At 44.4% G+C, this 22,500-nt stretch overlaps 1 protein-coding gene across 6 annotated transcripts in view; it reads left to right on the top strand.

Annotated features, from left to right (window-relative positions):
- LOC147026396 (zona pellucida-binding protein 2-like) overlaps window positions 1-22,500 on the top strand; it is an 86,119-nt gene that overhangs the window by 43,245 nt on the left and 20,374 nt on the right. For 4 of the 6 annotated variants that reach the window (XM_085881800.1, XM_085881798.1, XM_085881801.1 and 1 more), the window contains exons 6-10: window positions 485-573; window positions 1,292-1,463; window positions 2,078-2,239; window positions 5,646-5,727; window positions 8,654-9,327. In XM_085881800.1, the coding sequence (XP_085737926.1) occupies window positions 485-573; window positions 1,292-1,463; window positions 2,078-2,239; window positions 5,646-5,727; window positions 8,654-8,966 (818 nt within the window). In that variant the 3' untranslated portion in view covers window positions 8,967-9,327. Of the gene's footprint in view, window positions 1-484; window positions 574-1,291; window positions 1,464-2,077; window positions 2,240-2,371; window positions 3,432-5,645; window positions 5,728-8,653; window positions 9,328-22,500 lie in introns of those variants that run through there. The other 2 variants (XM_085881799.1, XM_085881802.1) reach the window with 2 other exon arrangements.

The raw sequence follows: 22,500 nt of genomic DNA, 5'->3' as shown, positions 1-22,500 counted from the left end.
GCGTTCCACCTGCCTAATGCACGATCACACCCAATAAATACAAGTGACGGAACAGCAGCTGTTTTGCTTCAAATTTTAACTCTATTATCACCATTATGCATCCATACATTGCATTAAGTAGGCTCGTGCATAAGATCCGTTTCAAACACTATTTTACCTTTTATCAAGTCATATCCTTGTAGCTCTCTACTGTGATGTCGTTCTTTGCTGTGTTCATATTTTTAATCCAACAAATGTAGTAGCTGAGCTATGTTCCCAATCCACATTAGCTGTGGACCTTGAAATCAAACATGGTTGTTAAGTATTGTGGGATATGCATCTTAAATGTAAGTAAATTGTGTTAGCGTTTTAAATTGTGACATTGACAGACAGTTATTGAAATAAATTGCATTAAATACATTAATATTTCACCGGAGGTGGAGATGACACCAGAGGTATGTTTCCTTGTTGACTTGACATTGATATATTGTCACTGCTCCTTCAGTGGTGCCATATACGAGATTCTGGGAGGATGACTGTGTCATCAGCGGTGGAAAGTGCTGCCCAGAAGATTACACGTCCCAAATGAAAATCGTAAATATTACACATAAATTACATAAAAACTGTGTGATATTTATGGTTGCATTTTCAAATGAGAACTGCACTAGGTGGAGAGCATACCTCTGCCAGGCTGAACAGTTTACGTTTTGTATCCCACTGATAGGCCGGATCTGAATCTGAACCTGAACCAAAATATAATCTACTTGTTCTTGTCACCTATCCAACTCATCCACTGAGTTTTGTCATAACTCGTTCACAACTTTTTGAAATAGCATGCTACTGTTTCTATAGTTTTTGGCCCCATCTCTCAATGATGAAGAATCACTTAAAACATTCTACTATCTGGATCTGGATTCAGATCTTCACGAAAATTGGGGTAATGAAATGAAGGTTTTATTTCAAAAACAGAATTATTGGATATAATCATGAATGAATATTTCACTTTATGCATTGAATCATATATTAATATTTCATGAATGAATATTCATGAAACCCATATACTTCTCCATATACTATTAAATTCTCTCCATATACTTCCTTCAGTTCCAGACTCAGCCTCTCACTACATCCTGGTTCGCCTTCCCACATATTACAAACATGCTTTCTTATTCAAGGTTTTCTTTTCTGCAAGCTGCTGGAATGATGTGTATTGGAAACACAATAATTGTTTATATTGATGATTTAATGACTGTCTTTAACACAATATTGAGAATTTAATAGTTTATCACAACCCTTCCTTCAATTCCTACAGGTGTACCAGACAATAAGGTGGTATTTCGCAATGCAGAAGCCAAGTGCCTCGATGGATCCACCCGTAATGCTGCCGGTATTTTATGTCAGACATTCGCTGTGGACACTAAGGCTCGAGCGCTGTCGGCCAGGGTTTGGAAAGGACCAAGAGAAAATCTGCCCACGATGCTGTGGTGTGTTAAGCGTATAAATATATTTTTGCACATACATATTAGGCATAGTAAATACAAAGTTACAATCAAGGTAAACTGCTTTATCATCATCTTTGTTGCAACAATATTTTGACATCAAAATGTATGAGGCTGCAATTTTACCCAAATTCAAATGTAAAGATTTTACCCAAATTACTGACTTCGTTTTGACCGAGGAAATATGCATTGAGAAGATACAATTGTTATTTTGTCTTTACATATCTGCAACTTTATCCTGGTAACTTTAAAATGGAGGGGTTTTGTGAGGTGTGGGAAGGGGTGGGGGGGGGGTGATAAATGGAGAGAAATATATTTTTGGGAATGAAGTTAAGATGATAAGGAGTTGGCAATGAGATGCAACAAAAAAGGAAAGGAGATGTGAATAAGTTTGGGGTAAAGGCGAGGGATGAAAGAAGAATGTTTGGCACATATAAAGGGGAGGGAGGGATGTACAACTATTCTACCATTTTTGCATACATACTATGTATATGGTCCCTTAATACAAAAATAAAAACAGATTTAGTATACCACATTTGTGAGGGTACTATTTGAACACTATCCTCACATTTACCTCGTTCCTGTTGATTCATGTCTAGTGGCCTGCACTCCTGGCACATTTAGCTCGACTCAGAGCACCCTCTGCCAGGTTTGTGCTTTGGGATTCTACAACCCTTACTTTGGAGCCATTTCGTGTGAGGTTTGCCCAGCATGGAAGACTACCAAGCATACAGGCAGCCAACGTCTGCAGGATTGCTATGGTGAGGACTTTATAAGACTCACTAATATGAAAATTGCCAGGGGGAAAGATTTGTAGGATTTGTCATCCTTGTAACATGAGTTTAATGGATGAATAATCATAATTGTGTATAAACAAAGTTATTATTTTCCAGGTATGGCCATCTCAGTTGTATAACCAAGCTATTACGTCCAACATCATCATGCAAATTTCCATCGGCCTTTACTACTGATCTAAATGGGAGACACGGTTACTTTCCATCACTTTTAAAGTGTAATTTTGACTCACAAAAAAAAGAAGAAAAGAAAACGTGCTTGCCTTGTCACGTGATACTTATACTGTATTTGCACAAAATGCACCAACCAGAATTCCAGTTTCCTGTTCGAAGCAAACGGATGATGTGTTCTGCGTGTTTTTTTATTCTGCTGCCTCTCATTCTTCACCATCTGCATCTTTTCTCTCTCTCTCTCTCTCTCTCTCTCTCTCTCTCTCTCTCTCTCTCTCTCTCTCTCTCTCTCTCTCTCTCTCTCTCTCTCTCTCTCTCTCTCTCTCTCTTTACCTTTCTCCCTCTATCAACTACCATCTCGAACCCCCTCTTATTATTTAAAAAAAAAAAAAAAATCCTTTTCACCCTCCACGTTGTATGTTTCAAAATGTTCTCACCACCTCACCACCTTCTCTGATTATCGATCTGTCTTCCCCTTTCTCCTGCTTCCCCTTTCTCCCCTATCCCCACTATACACTCCCATCCTTTCTTCTACATCCCTCTCATTACGTATTTTTTTTAAACCTTTCAATAAAATTACTTAATTCTCTTTGATTTGCTCTTCATTTTTTTCTCTGGTTCATGTGTACTCTGGTCTTGCCCGCTCCCATCATGGCAGCCAATGCAGGAAGTCATTTACACCTTGTATTTTACCCACGGCTAATAGGATGGCATAGACGTACGCACACTCGCCTCTAAGCCATCTAGCCTATATTTGAAACCCAGCCCAGCTATACACTGTCATTCCGGTGTTTCACAGGGAGGTTTATTCATCAATTGTGTGTGCTTTCCCTCGGATGGACATTAAACGGGAATCCCATCTGCCGGCATTAGTTGGTGGATGTTAAAGATCCCACGGTGTCCTTCACAGAGAGTAGGTGAGCCATAGCTGGCACCATTAACAAAGTACAAACTCTTGCCTTAACTCCAACTGGAAGAGAGATGACAAACCACCCAGCATGACCCCAAGCCAAGACACTGCTTCGGCAGAACCAATGCTCTGTATCACAGAGTATGGTACATCGGATAGGATTTTACCCACATTGTGAATGAATGTCTTCACGACTGGAGTTCCTCTTCAGCTATTGCCTTTTAAGATGTCACACCACATGTGTTGTAATTCACAAATAAATAAATGATGGATTCCCAAATTAGTTTTCATTGGTGGCTGTGCTATCCTTGGATTGGGCATTTTGTACAAGCCTTATCCGTTTCATAACAGTGACTTGATTCTCCCTCCCATCCCACAAGTTCAGTAATTTTTGCATTTAAAAAAAAAAAATAAGGTGTTTTTACACATTTTCCTTGTAAATACAAAATGATCTTGAAAACATTTATATTTGTGCTTCCTGAAAGTGACTGGCTTAATTGTTGAAAGGCTCTGAAACACCACCATTCATTGGGGCAACACAATTCCATACATATCTTCTTTTTACATTAATCTAAGGCTCATGAAGGACCAAGACACAAGTAGACATCATTGTACTTTCATGTGAATTACAAATTTACAAGGATATTAGGGGACACATGTACAACGCATACATGATTTAAACCCGAGTTTTCCAACATCGTGAGCCACCGCTTCAGATAGGAACATGAAAACAGGCCCATCCTTCAGAAGACCTACAATTTATCGACAACAAAAACGTGTTCTCCAACTTTTGTTCATGTGTACATGAGAATCATGGGTGGCCGTACAATAATGTGACTGCTGCTCAAGAGAATTAACCATAAAATTAGGTCGAGAAATTTGCAAAAATAATGCATTCCTAGTGTAGTGCAAGTGTTGTCCGTTAGCATTTGTATTGCACTAAGGTCCTTATTGCAAGGATGTCACATGACAAACTACGTACAGCTGATTCACCAAAGGCAATGGGCAGAGTGGATGGGCTCACTGGGCACTTTTAACCGGCTGTTGCTCACACAAAATCTTTTAAACTTAACTTTCAGCACTCAGATGAAAGAGTGGAAATTTAAAAATGGTTCACCGTAATTGTTCTGTTCCAGAATACAAATCGGACTCGAGGAAATACGAGAAATATATATATATATATATATATATATATATATATATATATATATATTATTCCATATACCATATACTATATATATATATATATTTTTTTCCATATACCATATACTATATATATATATATATATATATATATATATATATATATATATATATATATATATATATATATATATATCTCTATATATATATATATATATATATATATATCTATATATATATATATATATATATATATATATATATATATATATATATATATATATATATATATATGGATGAGAGGTGTTGGGTTCGTACCATTTCCTGTAAATCAAATTAGCTAATGGCGGCAGTGGTTAAAACACACACACACACACACACACACACACACACACACACACACACACACACACACACACACACACACACACACACGGCCGCGATGCAAAAATAGAGTATAATTGATCATGTGGCCCCGGAACCAAACGAGAAATGTATATCTAAAACAGCACTCACAACCCACACAACTCTCACCCCACTTCTCTTCCCAAATATGGTGAAGAGTAACTATCATCATTTTAAGCTTACCCTGTACATCGACAAGCCCCTAATATGACCTTCCCATTGGTGTTAAAAAGCATTAAAGTTCGGTTAGAACATGCCATCTACAAACCTTCGGGTCGTTCATGGGCCACATCATCAGGAGTTTTTGCAATTCAGGCTGCAAGATATCAACTTTTTGTTTGAGTTGATCAGGAAGTTATCCAAATCTTTTGTTGTGCAGAGGCACAACTCTATCCTTTTTTAAAAAAAAATGCTGAGCATCAAGCACGTAAGCAGCACATACCATTTTAAAAATCTTGGGTATGACTCAGCCACGGTTTGAACCACCAACCTTTCACACTCAGAGCAGACACTCAAACCATTACACTACTAAATTTGGTCAACTTTACACTTGTGTCCACATCACTAGATAAAGAAATGGTCATTCTACTTATTATTCCGAAGCTTTGTCAATTGTGCTTGAATGTCATGGACATGCTTTTGCTATCTGAAGCATATTGATGTCTCATTCATAGCTATTTCTATGTGAACATTGTAAATGACATAACGTTTTCTTCTTTGTCTGTCCTCCAACATTTGTTCTAGTGGAACCCAACTTCATTAATCTTGGAATTGCTGCTTCGGGAAGCTTGTCAGTTTTTCTGATAATTATCGCCATCATCGCTTTGTGAGTATATCTGTTTGTTTTAATAATCACAACCACATAGGCTCATTATATATTGTTATCATCATCAAATTTATAATGTAGTGTTGACTAAGGTTGTTCAAGAAGCTACGTTACATCATATTGTGATTTACAAAGTTAGATCAACGGAGGATTTGCTTCATGAAGGGAAGTAAATCGAGCATAATTTAGCGGAATCAACCCATTATAGGTTGAATTGTACACTTGGGAGAGTGCCAAGAGAGTATTCTGTGACTGCAGCTTCAGTCAAGAAATTGCTTCACTCTTAAGTTGAACGCCTTCTTTCAGTGAAGGTTCTCACTGATAAGAGCTGATTCCTTGTACTGTATTGCGTATCTGTCGATGAATGGTGCAGAAGAAAATTTGTGTTCATTAATTTTTTGCATTACTGGCTTTGATTTTATTCTGTGTCTGTATTTCACCCGTTTAATATGATGTCATGCCATTGGGTTATGTTTGGGTTGGCAAGATAACCTAAAGGTATGCACACTAGCCTATGAGTTGTTTTGCCTGGGTTTGAATCTCAGCCAAGCTATAAACTGTCTGATTTGCTGGCAGGGCTATACATTAAAGTGTGTGCTGTCCCTTGAATGAATGTTAAACTGGCATCCCAATTTCTGTCTTCCAGCAATAGTTGATGGATGTTAAAGATCCCACAGTGTCCTTTGCCAAGATTAGACAAACTATTGCTGGCATTGTGAACAAATTAAAAATTCCTGCTCTTACCTACCTGTAGGGGCCGATCCTGTTACACATGCACAACCATGTGCTGGAGACAAAATTACGATGATGTTTTTAGAGGGGAAACCTTTGTTTTGAGATGTAATGGCAAGCAGGTCGTTTTCTGCTCCATATCTTTCCTTTTTCTTTATTCCTAATCCTTGGTAATCTGCCCACATTGTGTGGTTAACAATTGAGTAATCTGTAAAATGGAATCATTCACTTTCATTATTATGGATAGTGATGAATTGCTTATTAGTCCCCTACCGGTTTCACCGGAGGGGACTATACAGTGCCTTCAGAAAGTATTCACACCCCTCGACTTTTGTCACATTTTGTTGTGTTACAGCCTGCATTTAAAATGGATTAAATTTAAATTGTTTGTCACCAATCTTCACAAAATCCCTCATAATGACAAAGTGAAAACATATTTTTAGAATTTTTTTTTTACAAATTAATGAAAAATGAAAAGCTGAAATGTCTTCATCAATAAATATTCAACCCGCTGAGTCAATATTTTGTAGAAGAGCCTTTGGCAGCGATTACAGCTTCAAGTCTTCTTGGGAATGTCTGTAGCAATTTTGTACATCTGGATTTGGGGATTTTCTCCTATTCTTCCTTTCAGATTTGCTCAAACTCTGTCAAGTTGGATGGGGAGCGTCGGAGAACAGCAATCTTGGCTTTCCACAGATTCTCAATGGGATTCAAGTCTGGGCTTTGGCTGGGCCACTCAAGGACTTTCACGTTCTTACTCTGAAGCCATTCCAGTGTTGCTTTGGTTGTATCCTTGGGTCATTGTCCTGTTATAACGCAAATTTTCGCCCCAGTCTAAGATCTTTTGCACTCTGAAGCAGGTTCTCCACAAGGATTTGCCTGTATTTGGCTTCATTCATTGTTCCCTCTACACTTGCAATTCTCACAATCCCTGCCACTGAAAAGCATCCCGAAAGCATTGTGCTGCCACCACCATGCTTCACAGTGCATTATGAGGCCACCACCATGCTTCACGGTAGGGATGGTGTTAGATGAGTGATGAGCTGTGCCCGGTTTTTGCCAGACAGGGCGCTTTGCATTCAGGCAAAAGCATTCAATCTTTTGCCTCATGCTCAGAGTATTTCACGTGCCTTTTTGCAAACTCCATCCATGCTGTCATGTCCCTTTGTTTCAGGAGTCACTTCTGTCTGGCCACTCTGCCATAAAGCCGAGATTTGTGAAGTGCTGCAGAGATTGTTTGTCTTCCGACAGGTTCTCCCATCTCAGCCAAGAAACTCTGAAGCTCTGTCAGAGTGGTCATTGGGTTCTTGGTCACCTACCTCCCTGACCAAGGTCCTCTTTGCCAAGTTGCTCAGTTTGGTCAGATGGCCAGCTTTAGGAAGAGTCTGGGTAGTTCCATATTCTTTCCATTTCCTAATGATAGAGCTCACTGTGCTCTTGGGAACTTTCAACTTTGTAGAAATTGTTTTATTCCCTTCCCCAGATCTACGCCTCCTCACAATTCTATCTCGGAGTTCTGCGGACAGTTCCTTGGACTTAATGGTAGAGTTTCTGCTTTGACTTGCACTGTCAACTGTGGGACCTTATGTAGAAAGGTGTGTTTCTTTCTGAATCATATCCAATCAATTGAATTGTCCACAGGTGGACTCCAGTCAAGTTGAAGACATCTCAAGGATGATCAAAGGAAATTGGATGCACCTGAGCTCAATTTGGAGTGTCAGAGCAGAGGTGTTGAATACTTATTGACAAAGACATTTCAGCTTTTCATTTTTAATTCGTTGGAAAACTTTCTAAAAACATGTTTTCATTTTGTCATGAGGTTTTTTTTGTAGATCGGTGACAAAAAAATGTAAATTTAATCCATTTTTCATTCACGCTGTAACTCAACAAAATGTGACAACAGTCGAGGACTGTGAATACTTTCTGAAGGTACTGTAGGTTGGCTCTCCATCTGTCCTGTCCCACCTGTGGTTTTCCCAAAAAATTTTCCCATACCCTCTAACATCTTCAAGTGAAACTTGGTACATGGCTTTATGATAAGTTACAGAACAAGTTCGAGTTTTAGGAGAGTTCGTCAATTTTTCACAGAGTTATGCTCTTTTTTGGACTAAGAAAATATCACATCAATAGCCAACATGTAGTGCAAAGCAATTCTGCTCTTGTTGTTTTTAATGTCAGTTAAATCTCATGACAGGAGGATGAGATCTTGCTCCAAGCCTGTTGAAGCAGAGATGATGAAAAGACATAAGCCCAATATGATTAAGAAGGCACAAGAGTTTGAGAAGGCCATCGATAGCATCAATCTTACCGAAGAAAGGAAAAAGCTCCAACCATGCTCCACTGGGACTCTCTTCGACAGCAGAAGTTCTATTTCTGACGTTGAAACCATTGTTACTGAAAATTCCTTGGCTGTTTCTTCGACCTCTTGGGGGTCGGCAGGCTCCAGCACCGAAGATGACGCTGTTGCAACTGCACACACTTCCTTTTCAATGGACCCAGTGGAATAAAAATGTTGTGTTCACCCAAGCATGACGTTTACACGTTGTGAAATGATGGAAAATATGTGGTTCCAGTATAAATAGACGAATGTATCTTCCTATTTCTCATCCCACATTGACCATATTGCAATAGACTTGACATTTCAGCTTGTGCAATTCAAAGTGTTAATGTAGCACTTTAATTATGATCACTTCCCTGCAGGAACTTGTAACTCTGAATCTGATATATCGTCATTCCTTAAACTCCATTTTCTTTTCTTTTTTGAAAGTTAACAGAATTTAACCTTTAATGTCCTTGTGCAGCAAAATATTTTAAGAATGGAGTCTTGCTATTTCTGCAGAGCTTCCTGCTTGAGGTTAATTTACCAAATTTTGGCATATATATATATATATATATATATATATATATATATATATATATATATATATATATATATATATATGTATCCATACAGTATATATATATATATATATATATATATATATATATATATATATATATATATATATATATATATATATTGTCTTGGCGCTGGCGGCCAAGGTTAATACGCCCGACTCAAAATTGTGGTGATGGGCGATTAACACGCCAACTCCGGACAGCCGAACTTCTCCCTTGGAGGCCTACAGCCAAAACTCTCGGAGATTATTGTGCGCGCGTGAGAAATGGGCGCAATGGCGGTGTGACGGAGGCACGGAGGAGCACACCCCGGGCGGTGGAAGGGGGGGGGTGTTATACTCGAAGCCCACGGCAAATACACGGATACAGCTTCTTAAAATGAACATATTTAATGAAAATAGACAAATATTTACAAAGGACAATAATATGTGTCATAATTATATATACGTGAAGTAAATTAAACTCTAAGGTGAGGAGCCTCAACACACGGACTTAAATACAGACAAAGGGAAACAAAATAAATAGAAAACCCTTCCTTTATTCTTGTACTTAGCTTGGCCCAGAGCAAATCTTTGTGGAGCTTGGAATAGAAGCACCTTTATTTGCACGTGTAGATGCGCACAAAATGGCGCCAAGTCGCTTCTCTCGTAGACAAACGTACATCAGGTAATCCACGAATGGTATTCGACACCAAGACTCAGAGACACCATTCAGCCACTTTGTGTGTCAATCGTCCTCACCGACCCACTATTTTGACATACACGAGGCTCAGGGTCCGTTCCTCACAACCCAACCAAGAGCCAAGGCCAACCTCTTGCTTCACCACACAAGCCAAATTGCCTCAACATGAATACAAGAATCGTGCCGTCCTCTTCGTGTGGCGAAGGAAAGCCAGCCGTAAAGCCCTTTTCTTACAGGCCATCTCCTAACCATGTTCTTTCTCGACTGCGTGCGTCCCTCACTCCGCACTCAACCCTGACTGACGTGCGCTCCCAATCTCTCGCGATTACTGCGCAACCAACCCTTCTTCTTTGACGTCACGCCTAACCACAGTTTCCTCCTCTGGGGTGTGGCTTGCTCGCACGAAACCCTGGAAGGCAGGGCCTCCACCCGCTCAGCACGCCTGGCTAGCCTCTGACATCACGCCCATCAATCATCAGCCTCGGGGGGGGGCATGACTTCGCCCACCGTCACCCTTGCAGGCTGGGCTTCTGCCTGCTCGGCACATTTGCCTAATTTGTTATCATGGTTTTGGTTATAAAAACAGGAAAAAGTCGCAGGGGGGCACCTACATACTGGGGAAGCTTATTGTTAAACCCTTGCTAATTAACACGACACCACCCCCCACGTGGTGACATGTTACACTTAAGCTTACAGTTTCCCTACTTAATTACATAGATATGTCTCCTTCATATCCACGGACCAAACAACTCTTTTCAATCCTAAAATCCCTATTAAATTCCTCTATCTACCCCCGCAACTGTAACACAATATATATATATATATATATATATATATATATATATATATATATATATATATATATATATATATATATATATATTGTTGTGGTTACCAAATTCGCAAACCACCATTCAGGTCCCTTAGGTGAGGTATCTCGGTAAGTATATGTGTAGTTAGGCCCAAACCCGTTGTCTAGTGGGAATACATGTCATTTATGCGTGCTGCGACTCTTCAGGATAGCCGTTTTTCTTTTACTATCTTTATTTTGGACCAACCGCCATTGTTACCACCACCAGTCACAACATCAACCACCAACCACAACGCCGCTTCACCACAACCGCCACGACCTTCACGTCACACCTCGCAACCGTCGCATCGCCACCGTTCTTGCGCCACTTGTGGGTACCGGTGTTGGACTTGTGCAGGGCGCGCGCCGAACAGCGTGTACAAAACCACGGATTTTCTGCTTCAAAAACGGATCAAAAACGACACACGCCCACTTTTGTGCCGTCCAATCGGTGAGCGAGGGGCGATTTGGCCCCGCCTCCAGGGCGTTGGAGGGCGATCGCTATATGCAAATTTATGGATCAAAAAGCATTCACGCCCACTTTTTCTCGGGCCAATGGGGAGCGAGGTGAAAGGTCGAAGGGAGGGGGTCAAAGATGAGAGAGCGAAGCCACGGGGCTTATATAAGCGACCGCGTTCGTCAGTCAAAGAAATAGAGAAGAGTTAAGACTTCGCGGGCGGTGGAGTTGGGAAGAAGAAGCAAGAAGGAGTTGGTCGTCGTCGTGTGCGAAGGGGACGGAGCTGTGGAGAGGCGGCGAGGGCAGACGAGGGGGTGCTCACGTCGTGCCGGGAGCTGCACACCAGGGAGGCCGACGGCGCGACCTGGCCGAGGTGGAGACGCTCGTCGCGGGACTCGAGGCAGAGTGGAAATCCTCTATACCCCGAGCATCAGCAACCCCCTCCTGTTTCCCCCCGCGCTGAGATAGTGCGACCAAGGGGGCCCCTTTCCCACCCCCTACCAGACACTGTCCGCGAGGCCCGCGGAGTTGAGGCACCATCGCCGCTCCGCGTCTCATCACCAGACGGGTAGGCCCGACCCGGTCTCGGCCTCAGGCCCGCCTCATCTTTGAGGGTGTTCTTTTCCTTGGTTTTGGGTATGTGTTGTCGGCGCCGTCTGTGAAGTAAAATTGTATAAGTGTTGCCGTGTGCTCGCGTAATCGGTATTAGATCTGCATTGTCGCATTTGCTTTTGGTGTAAAATTGCATTGTGTTGCTTTTTGTCTTTTCCTTTTCTATGTGCTTTTGGTGGAATTGAATATGTGTGCTTTCCGTTCAGCGCGAATAAATGTGCTTTGTGTTGAACTGTTTCCCGCTTCGCTTCGTCATTTCTTTCATTGAATCCTCATCTTGCTTCACGTAAAGGGTTGGTAGTGGGCTGAATACGCCCGATAATTAATTGAACCGTCGAGGCCGACGATAACACCGCTCGGTTATCCCGATAGTACGGAACGGGTCGCTTAAGTGGCCCGTGTCCGAAGTCGACCTGCGGCGAGGTGCGATCGCCCGGTCTACCCTCCGTGTGGGTACTTAGGTAGGTCGAATTTGGCGAGCAACCCTATCCCACGCGGGGGCTGATTGGCTCGATCGCGGTGAGACCGAAAGGTCCACCCGTGACTGGTTCCCGGCGTTAGTCCGAGAGGGTCACGACTGGATTGTCCGTCCGGTGGGCGACGTGTCGCGATTCGAGTTACGTGGCCGTCAGCACGCCGGCGGGCGCGAATACCGCAACACTGGTGTCAGGTCGTGCGATACAAATTCATCGCCCTCCTCGCGGCACTGGTATCGGAGAACAGGAAAACGGGCTCTCCTGTCTCCGGCTAAATTCACGGGAATCGGTCCAGGGGTGAGAGAAGCGACCCCCGATTCCCTCCAAATTACGAGCGAGCGAAATTAACCCTTTAAGAGAAGCAAGGTGGCGTCTCAAGGCGAGCGGGAGCCGGGGGTATTAGAAATGGATGTAGAATGTGTAGGATCCATGGCCCAGGATGGAATGCCCGTGCAGGAACATGAACTCGCCCAACTGAACCCAGAGCCCGAAATGGGTGCGGCAGCGGCCGCGGTGTATGACACCTTCCCCCCCCTCTCCACCAAAACCCTTCCCCAACCCCTGCCGAAACGGCTCACTCAAGCGCACCCGACATGGCCCAGCTATGCGCCATGCTGGCGGCAATGACAAATGAAATGAAAAACGAAATGAAAGGCATGAACGAAAAGATGGATGCGAATACACAACAAATGAACGGAATGGAAACAAACATAAAAAAAGAAATGAAAGAGCTACGGGGTGAGACGCAGAATATGGGCCGATGCCTGCAGGCGGGCATGAAGGCCGTGACCAGGGAGCTGGGAATGGCGACTCCACGTGTGGGAGCAAACGAGCTGGAAGGGGGTACAACGGCTGACAGGCCCGCGGTGGAGGCGGGTAAAAAAATAATTCGGGGGGCGTGTTGGGCGAGGGTCGTGACAGAGGAATCGACGGTGACCAAAAGGGAAAAATTAAATGGGGAGACTAAAACGTGTGAGACGAGACACGAGGTGACGACAATGGAAATAATAGTGGAGACAAGGGAGGTAAAGGGTGAAGAGTTGGCAGTGACGGTAGCCGGGAAGGGAACGATAGAGGAGAGACTGCACGGTGAGGACGGGGTAAGTGACGCACACACACACACGGAGGTAGTGGAGGACAATGGGGGTGAGCTCGCGGAGCGTGTAGAGACCCAGTGCGAGCACCTGGATGGCCTCCTCCAGGAAAAAGGGGAGGGAGTTTTCCCCCTTGAGGCGAGTCACGACCAGGTGAGTTCGGTCGTGCTTTGCGAGGTTGAGGGTACGGGTGCTGTGGACGGGTGCACGGAGAGCTTGGGGGGTATAGAGGCCCCGGAGACCCTTGTGGGGACACGAATCCCCAGTGTGGTTGTCCCTGTGTGTGTGGTGCAAGGTGTGAGTGCGTCCCCGTGTGTGGAAGCGACCCCGTGTGTGAGTGGTGTGGTAGCGATGGTGCCGGAGTACGTGCTTCCCAGCACGCCGTGTGTGGATGAGGCACCGCGGATGAGTGCCCCCGCGTGTGTGAGTGAGGCACGGTGTATGAGTGAGGCACCGCGGGTGAGTGCCCTCGCGTGTGTGGGTGAGGCACCGCGGGTGAGTGCCCCCGCGCGAGTGAATGGAGCACCACGGGTGAGTGGTATGGGTTATGCAAGGGAGACCGTGTGTGTGAGAGAGCGGTATGTAAGGGAGATGTCGGTGGGCATGCGGGAGCACGCAGCCGCGTCTCCCGGGGTGAATGTGATGGAATGGAGTGTGAGCGTCGTAACACGCAGGTGTGCGTGGGTTGAATGGCGACGACGAAGGCGTCATGTGAGGAAAGAAAGCCGGGTAGCGGCTGTAGCTGTTTCGGGGACCGTGCCGGGTTCACCCAGCAGTGAGCACGAGGTCCGTGCTGTGCAACGCACGAGACCCGCACGTGCTCGCTTGCGAGAGTGAAGTCCCGGTCCGGAAACGCACGCGGTGGATTTGCCGATCCCGCGGACGGACAAAGTTTAGGCAGGTAAACGGATTTGGACCGGACGGGTTCTCCACGCGATCGTGTGTGTTAAGCTCCAACGGGCAAAGCACATGTGTTCGCGTGGGGAACCCCTCGAGACGTGGGGCTTGTGTTTTTTTTATGCGCACGGTGACGCCAGGGCTGCACGTGGGGTTGGAATCCGGCAGGAGGGGTATCTCTGCCGGATGGTACCGTCCAAGGAGGGACGAGGAACACGTGCAGCTGCATGACGTCACGGGCAGGTGCAAAGTGCGCGAGTTGCCGCGCTGGTGATGCGCATGGAAAAAAAAAAAACAAGCCTCACTTTCGGGTGCACAGGATTCCTGGGCAAGGGGTGGAAGACCCCCTTACCAGGGCACAGGATGGAAACTAGTTAGGGGGAAGGGTTAGCTTAGCAAGACCGACTTCATGGGGCAGGGGTAAGTCCTCATGGAGTCCGTGGAATGGATTAGGTAGAGGGATTTAGTGAGCTTTAGGTTGGGAAATAAAATGAGTTCGGAGACAGTGACAGACTTGTGAATGTGTAGAGTTGACGTAGTTTAGCTACGTAGTGTTAAAAGGAACGTGCTACTAGTTTAAGGGACGACGTGGGAGCACGAGTTAGTTAGGGGATGTAGTTAGGAGTATGGCAGAGTTCAGCGGTGTGTGTGTTGAAGAGTTGGTGAGTTGTGAGGCATGTGCTTGGTGAGTGAGTGAGGCCAACGGGTCTGTGTGTGTGGAGCGAATGGGGAATGCATGGTGCGATGAGTGATTGGGGGGAGGAGTGACTCCCGCCCAAGGGACCCCGGGGTCAGTGTAGAGTGAGTTAGCTGGGTTAGTCAAATTGAAAAATGGAGGTCGTTTTGTTGTTGGTGGGAAAGTAGGCTCGAGACCCATTTGGAGGGGTGCAGGAGCCCTGTTGACGGGCTTGGGAGCGTGGCTGCGAACGGTGAGTATCGCTGAGTGGGTACCCCGGGCACCAGGCTCGTCGGCCGTGGTAGGCCAAGGGCCCATGGGGGGCCGGGATAGCGTAGTGGGCACGGGTGCGCCTGCTTGGTGCGGGGGCCCGGGGCGCCATTAGCCGCGTGGGCAGTGTTGTGGGCAAGGGTGACCCTCGGAAAGGGGCCCGGGAAGCCAGCCTGCCACGTGTGCGTTTCAGGGGAGGTGCCATGGGGGGCACTCCCCGGTGTTAGGGAGCTGGTAGGCTCGGAGGCAGTGTAGTGCCCGGGGGTGCCATAGCGGGAGAATCGGCAGAGGGTCGTGCCTGCCAAAGGGAGGCACGTGTCCCAGCCATGAGACCGTGTGAGGGCACGGAGAGAAAATTGGGGGCGAGGCCCGAAATTGTGAGGACACCAACACAGGCGACGGGAATCTGGGTTGTTAGAACCAATAGTTTAAGCGAGAGGCGCTTGTTGAAAGCCCCGGGGTAGTTTAACAGTTAAATGGATAGGGTAGAATAGGAAGTGTACCCCTCCGCACCATCCATCCCCTCGCTCTCGTTGTGGGCCGCTGGACCCACTTTGGTTATAGATTGCTGAACTCTGGGGAGGCCATTCTGAGGCTTCGTTGGGCCTCGACACAGGACGTTAGCTCTCCCTTATTCCCCTCCGGGAAGGGAACGTAGGGGTTGGGAGTAGGCTCGGTGACAGGATAGGTTAGCCGAACAAGGACGATAAAGGGGGTTAGGGGACGATTCATAGTGGGGAAGTAAAAGAAAATAATAATAAAAAAATAAGTTGGGGCTAAATTGGGGTTTGACAAATTAAGGGAGTGGGTATGTACAGTGACAGGCAAAGGCGATAGGTTGGGAGGGAGACAGGTAGGTAGGTCCGAGCCCGCCTTCCAAGTGGCCAGCACCACCGCACTCCCTCCACCAACCTCCACTGAACGGCAAAGGCTGGCCAACTTCATCGGCTGTCGGTGTTTTGCTTCAAGGCCTGTGCCGGCCACTTCATCTGCTGGCTGTTTTTCTTCAAGGCCTGTGCCGGCCAGTTCATCTGCCGGCTGTGTTTGCCTGCAGCGGCCTTCTTCTGCGGGCTGTTTTGCCTGCACCTTTGCCATGCCATGCCCACTGCCCATGTTCACCAGCCCCGTTCAATTTTTGCTTTGCCCCCCCCCCCCCTGTTCATTTCCATGTGCGCCAGGATCCGCAAGGCAACAGTTTGCAAGCTGCGAGAACTGCCCTGTTGGCAGCTACAACACGGGCCTGCAGTGGCGGCCCGTGCACCGTGTTTGTGTTCATGCATCCATTCGTTGTGCTCATTGCGTGTGCCACTTGAGCTGGCACGGAGACTGCGTTGTGCAGCCCATGCACCGTTGTGGTTCACCGCGTTCAGTTCAAAAGGGAAGGCCTTGGACTGCGTGTGAGCAGCCAGCCACGTTCCCTGTCACCTGCATTGTTTTGAGCCAGAGACTGCATGCGAGCAGCCTGGCTCCCTGCTAACTGCTTTTCTTTTGCAGAGTTCAGTGATCCTGGGCCATGGTTTAGTGTAAAATTTGTAAGTTAAGGTTAAGATGTACTGTAAATATGAGTGCGCCCCCGGCATGTCTGTCCTAGCGCCGGCAATTTTATTTAAGTCGTCCGTGTGAGTGAGTTTGTTTAGGTAGTTACGCAGCCCTCAGGTTATTTATTTTGGGGACACGAATACCATGAATGTCGCACCCAGGGATCCGTAGGTAAAATGTACTCGGGGAAAACTACACATGATGGCACACGAGAATTTGACGACTCGGGACGAGTCTGTAAAAAGGGGAGGGGGTAGTGTTGTGGTTACCAAATTCGCAAACCACCATTCAGGTCCCTTAGGTGAGGTATCTCGGTAAGTATATGTGTAGTTAGGCCCAAACCCGTTGTCTAGTGGGAATACATGTCATTTATGCGTGCTGCGACTCTTCAGGATAGCCGTTTTTCTTTTACTATCTTTATTTTGGACCAACCGCCATTGTTACCACCACCAGTCACAACATCAACCACCAACCACAACGCCGCTTCACCACAACCACCACGACCTTCACGTCACACCTCGCAACCGTCGCATCGCCACCGTTCTTGCGCCGCTTGTGGGTACCGGTGTTGGACTCGTGCAGGGCGCGCGCCGAACAGCGTGTATAAAACCACGGATTTTCTGCTTCAAAAACGGATCAAAAACGACACACGCCCACTTTTGTGCCGTCCAATCGGTGAGCGAGGGGCGATTTGGCCCCGCCTCCAGGGCGTTGGAGGGCGATCGCTATATGCAAATTTATGGATCAAAAAGCATTCACGCCCACTTTTTCTCGGGCCAATGGGGAGCGAGGTGAAAGGTCGAAGGGAGGGGGTCAAAGATGAGAGAGCGAAGCCACAGGGCTTATATAAGCGACCGCGTTCGTCAGTCAAAGAAATAGAGAAGAGTTAAGACTTCGCGGGCGGTGGAGTTGGGAAGAAGAAGCAAGAAGGAGTTGGTCGTCGTCGTGTGCGAAGGGGACGGAGCTGTGGAGAGGCGGCGAGGGCAGACGAGGGGGTGCTCGCGTCGTGCCGGGTCCTGCACACCAGGGAGGCCGACGGCGCGACCTGGCCGAGGTGGAGACGCTCGTCGCGGGACTCGAGGCAGAGTGGAAATCCTCTATACCCCGAGCATCAGCAACCCCCTCCTGTTTCCCCCCGCGCTGAGATAGTGCGACCAAGGGGGCCCCTTTCCCACCCCCTACCAGACACTGTCCGCGAGGCCCGCGGAGTTGAGGCACCATCGCCGCTCCGCGTCTCATCACCAGACGGGTAGGCCCGACCCGGTCTCGGCCTCAGGCCCGCCTCATCTTTGAGGGTGTTCTTTTCCTTGGTTTTGGGTATGTGTTGTCGGCGCCGTCTGTGAAGTAAAATTGTATAAGTGTTGCCGTGTGCTCGCGTAATCGGTATTAGATCTGCATTGTCGCATTTGATTTTGGTGTAAAATTGCATTGTGTTGCTTTTTGTCTTTTCCTTTTCTATGTGCTTTTGGTGGAATTGAATATGTGTGCTTTCCGTTCAGCGCGAATAAATGTGCTTTGTGTTGAACTGTTTCCCGCTTTGCTTCGTCATTTCTTTCATTGAATCCTCATCTTGCTTCACGAAAGGGTTGGTAGTGGGCTGAATACGCCCGATAATTAATCGAACCGTCGAGGCCGACGATAACACCGCTCGGTTATCCCGATAGTACGGAACGGGTCGCTTAAGTGGCCCGTGTCCGAAGTCGACCTGCGGCGAGGTGCGATCGCCCGGTCTACCCTCCGTGTGGATACTTAGGTAGGTCGAATTTGGCGAGCAACCCTATCCCACGCGGGGGCTGATTGGCTCGATCGCGGTGAGACCGAAAGGTCCACCCGTGACTGGTTCCCGGCGTTAGTCCGAGAGGGTCACGACTGGATTGTCCGTCCGGTGGGCGACGTGTCGCGATTCGAGTTACGTGGCCGTCAGCACGCCGGCGGGCGCGAATCCGCAACAATATATATATATATATATATATATATATATATATATATATATATATATATATATATATATATATATATATATATATATATATGTACATATATATATATATATATATATATATATATATATATATATATATATGCACATATATATATATATATATATATATATATATATATATATATATATATATATGCACATATATATATATATATATATATATATATATATATATATATATATATGCACATATATATATATATATATATATATATATATATATATATATATATATATATATATATGCACATATATATATATATATATATATATATATATATATATATATATATATATATATATATATATGCACATATATATATATATATATATATATATATATATATATATATATGCACATATATATATATATATATATATATATATATATATATATATGCACATATATATATATATATATATATATATATATATATATATATATATATATGCACATATATATATATATATATATATATATATATATATATATATATATATATATATGCACATATATATATATATATATATATATATATATATATATATATATATACATATATGCACATATATATATATATATATATATATATATATATATATATATATATATATATATATATACATATATGCACATATATATATATATATATATATATATATATATATATATATATATATATATATATATACATATATGCACATATATATATATATATATATATATATATATATATATATATATATATATATATATATATATATATATGCACATATATATATATGCACATATATATATATATATATATATATATATATATATATATATATATATATACATATATATATATATATATATATATGCACATATATATATATGCACATATATATATATGCACATATATATATATATATATATATATATATATATATATATATATATATATATATATATATATATATATATATATATATATATATATAGTCAGGTCGGGATTTATATCCTGCTATCGGTAACCATGTAATCTGGTACTACCTGCTCATGGTCGGGTGGTCGGTGACTAAACTGGCTCCCCAACAAGGCTTACCTGGTGAGGTGGGTGAGTGGACACCCTGCAGGACTAAAAATAAGACCTGTCAAAGGGCGGTAAGACCCCACGTGTGGCAAAAGTGGCCATTCACTGCAAACAAATTTCGCGGTATCTACTGGGTGCTGCGAAAAGGCTTTGTGGAGAGCCCAGACAGAGAGCGTTCGTGCAGCAGTTATTTGCACGACGGTCATCCACTGCAGCTGAAACGTTCCCTGGTTGTTTCGCTATGCTTGCCACCAGACAAGGGATTTCAAAGCCGAGTGAGTGTGGTGGGACGTGCACAACCTTACACCACTTTAATCAATACACTGCGCAGGAATTGGTTCTCTTTTTGCATGAATGTAACGCAACAAGAACACGGACGGAACGAAATTGATGTCGATTGAAACAGATGTCGAATTCAACCGGAAAAGGTCCTACGGCGATGGGGGCGTGGTGAAGCGTTAGGCAACGGATATTGTCCAAGTCGTAATCACAACCCTACACGTTGGCGGCCTGGGATATTGGTCGTTCTGCTTACTATGGAGCAATAAGGCAGTCCGGCAGCACCTCAGGCGACAGAGCAGCTCTATTTAGGGAGGACACTGCTCTCCCCAATCCGGGGACAGGACTAGAAAAGGTGTCCCAAAAATTGTTTGTTCCACTGAACCCGGTTAGCAAACCGCAGCTGACGGGTTATCTCTTATTGCGGTCGAAATACAAGGAAAATAAAAACTAAACGGAAAATTATGACTTTTGCAGCTTGGAATATTCAAACTCTCCAAAGCCAATGAACTGTGGAACAGAGAACTGCTATTAATTATCAGAATGGAACTTGATAGATATGGTATCGATATTGCAGCACTGAGTGAAACCCGACTTGCAGACACTGGTCAATCATGTGAAAATACATCCGGTTATATTTTTTACTGGAGCGGTTTGCCATCAACAGAAAAATGGATGTACGGGGTCGCTTTTGCCATAAGATATACGATTGTGAAGAACCTGTCAAGCGTACTGAAAGCAATAAGTGAGCGGTTGCTGTCTGTCAGACTCCCAATCAGCAAAAACAGAAGTGCAACTATCATCAGTGCGTATGCCCTCACAATGACAAATGATGATGTCACGAAGGAAGCTTTTTATAATTAATCAGCTCGATGAATTGCTGCGTCAAATCCCAAAGGATGACAAAATTGTCCTCCTTGGTGATTTCAACGCTCGGGTTGGAACAAACCACGCAGCATGGCCTGAAACACTTGGTCGGGACGGAATTGGCAAGCTAAATTCCAACGGTCTATTATTACTATCAAAATGTAAAGAATATGGGCTGACTATTACCAATACTATGTTTCAGCTACCTACAGCACACAAAACAACCTGGATGCATCCTCGAGCAAAACATTGGCACATGATCGACTATGCAATCGTACGAAGTCGTGATCGCAAAGATGTGACAATTACAAAAGTTATGCGTGGTGCTGAGTGTCAGACCGATCACAAAATGATTCGAATGAAATTAAAGATGGTCATTCACCCAAAGATCAAAAAGTCCAGTTTTAAGGCAGTAATAAAGTTGAATGTTTCGACTCTAAGGTCAGCAGAAACCCGACACCAGCTGGCCGAAAAAATAAATGGTGAGCTTACTGCAAACCCAATAGATCCAAATGGCACAGTGACCAACGAATGGAATATCCTGCGTGACACGGTCTACAACACATCTAAGATGATGCTTGGACTGAAAACCAGGAAATAACCTGAGTGGTTGTCAGATAATTTGGTAATTATTCAGAGGATAATTGACAACAAAAACGAAGCATTTAGAGCATGGCTATCCAGTAATACACGATCATCGAAATTGAAGCTCCAACTTTGTCAAAGGGGGCTGCAAAATGAAACGCGCAAGTTGAAAGACCTGTGGCTGTCCCGAAAAGCCCAGGAAATACAACAATTGGTGGATCGAAATGATTCAAAGAATTTCTATTATGCCATAAAAGAACTTTATGGCCCTTCTGCACATGGTGGTGCCCCCCTGCTATCTCAAGACGGCAGAAAATTGTTAACCAACCAGGCAGAGATACTAGGTCGCTGGGGGCAACATTTTACCGAGCTCTTCAACAGACCATCACATGTTGATCAGCGCAGCATAGACCAACTGCCTCAAAAACCTGTGATTCAGCATCTTGCCAATGAACCAACGAATGGGATTCCAGCTGAGATTTTCAAACATGGTGGCGAAGTTCTAATCACACGTCTGCACAGCCTCTATTGTCATATTTGGCGAGACGAAGAAGTGCCCCAACAACTGAAGGATGCTCTCATTGTTACTATTTTCAAACGGAAGGGCAGCCGTTCGGAATGTGGAAATCATCGAGGAATTTCCCTCCTAAGTTCATGCTCCAAAATACTAACTAAAATTCTTCAGATACGTCTCGTAAATTCAATTCTAAACGAAAATGTTTCGGAGTCGCAGTGTGGTTTTCGAGGTTACCGTGATACCACGGATATGGTGTTCTCAGCTC

Source organism: Eptatretus burgeri, chromosome 5 (genome assembly GCF_056783735.1).
Source record: "Eptatretus burgeri isolate ZD-2024b chromosome 5, Ebu_testis_v1, whole genome shotgun sequence".
In the NCBI taxonomy this organism is placed as follows: Eukaryota; Metazoa; Chordata; class Myxini; order Myxiniformes; family Myxinidae; genus Eptatretus; species Eptatretus burgeri.
The sequence above is the reverse complement of the archived record's forward strand: the minus strand, read 5'-3'. Positions and strand labels throughout refer to the sequence as shown.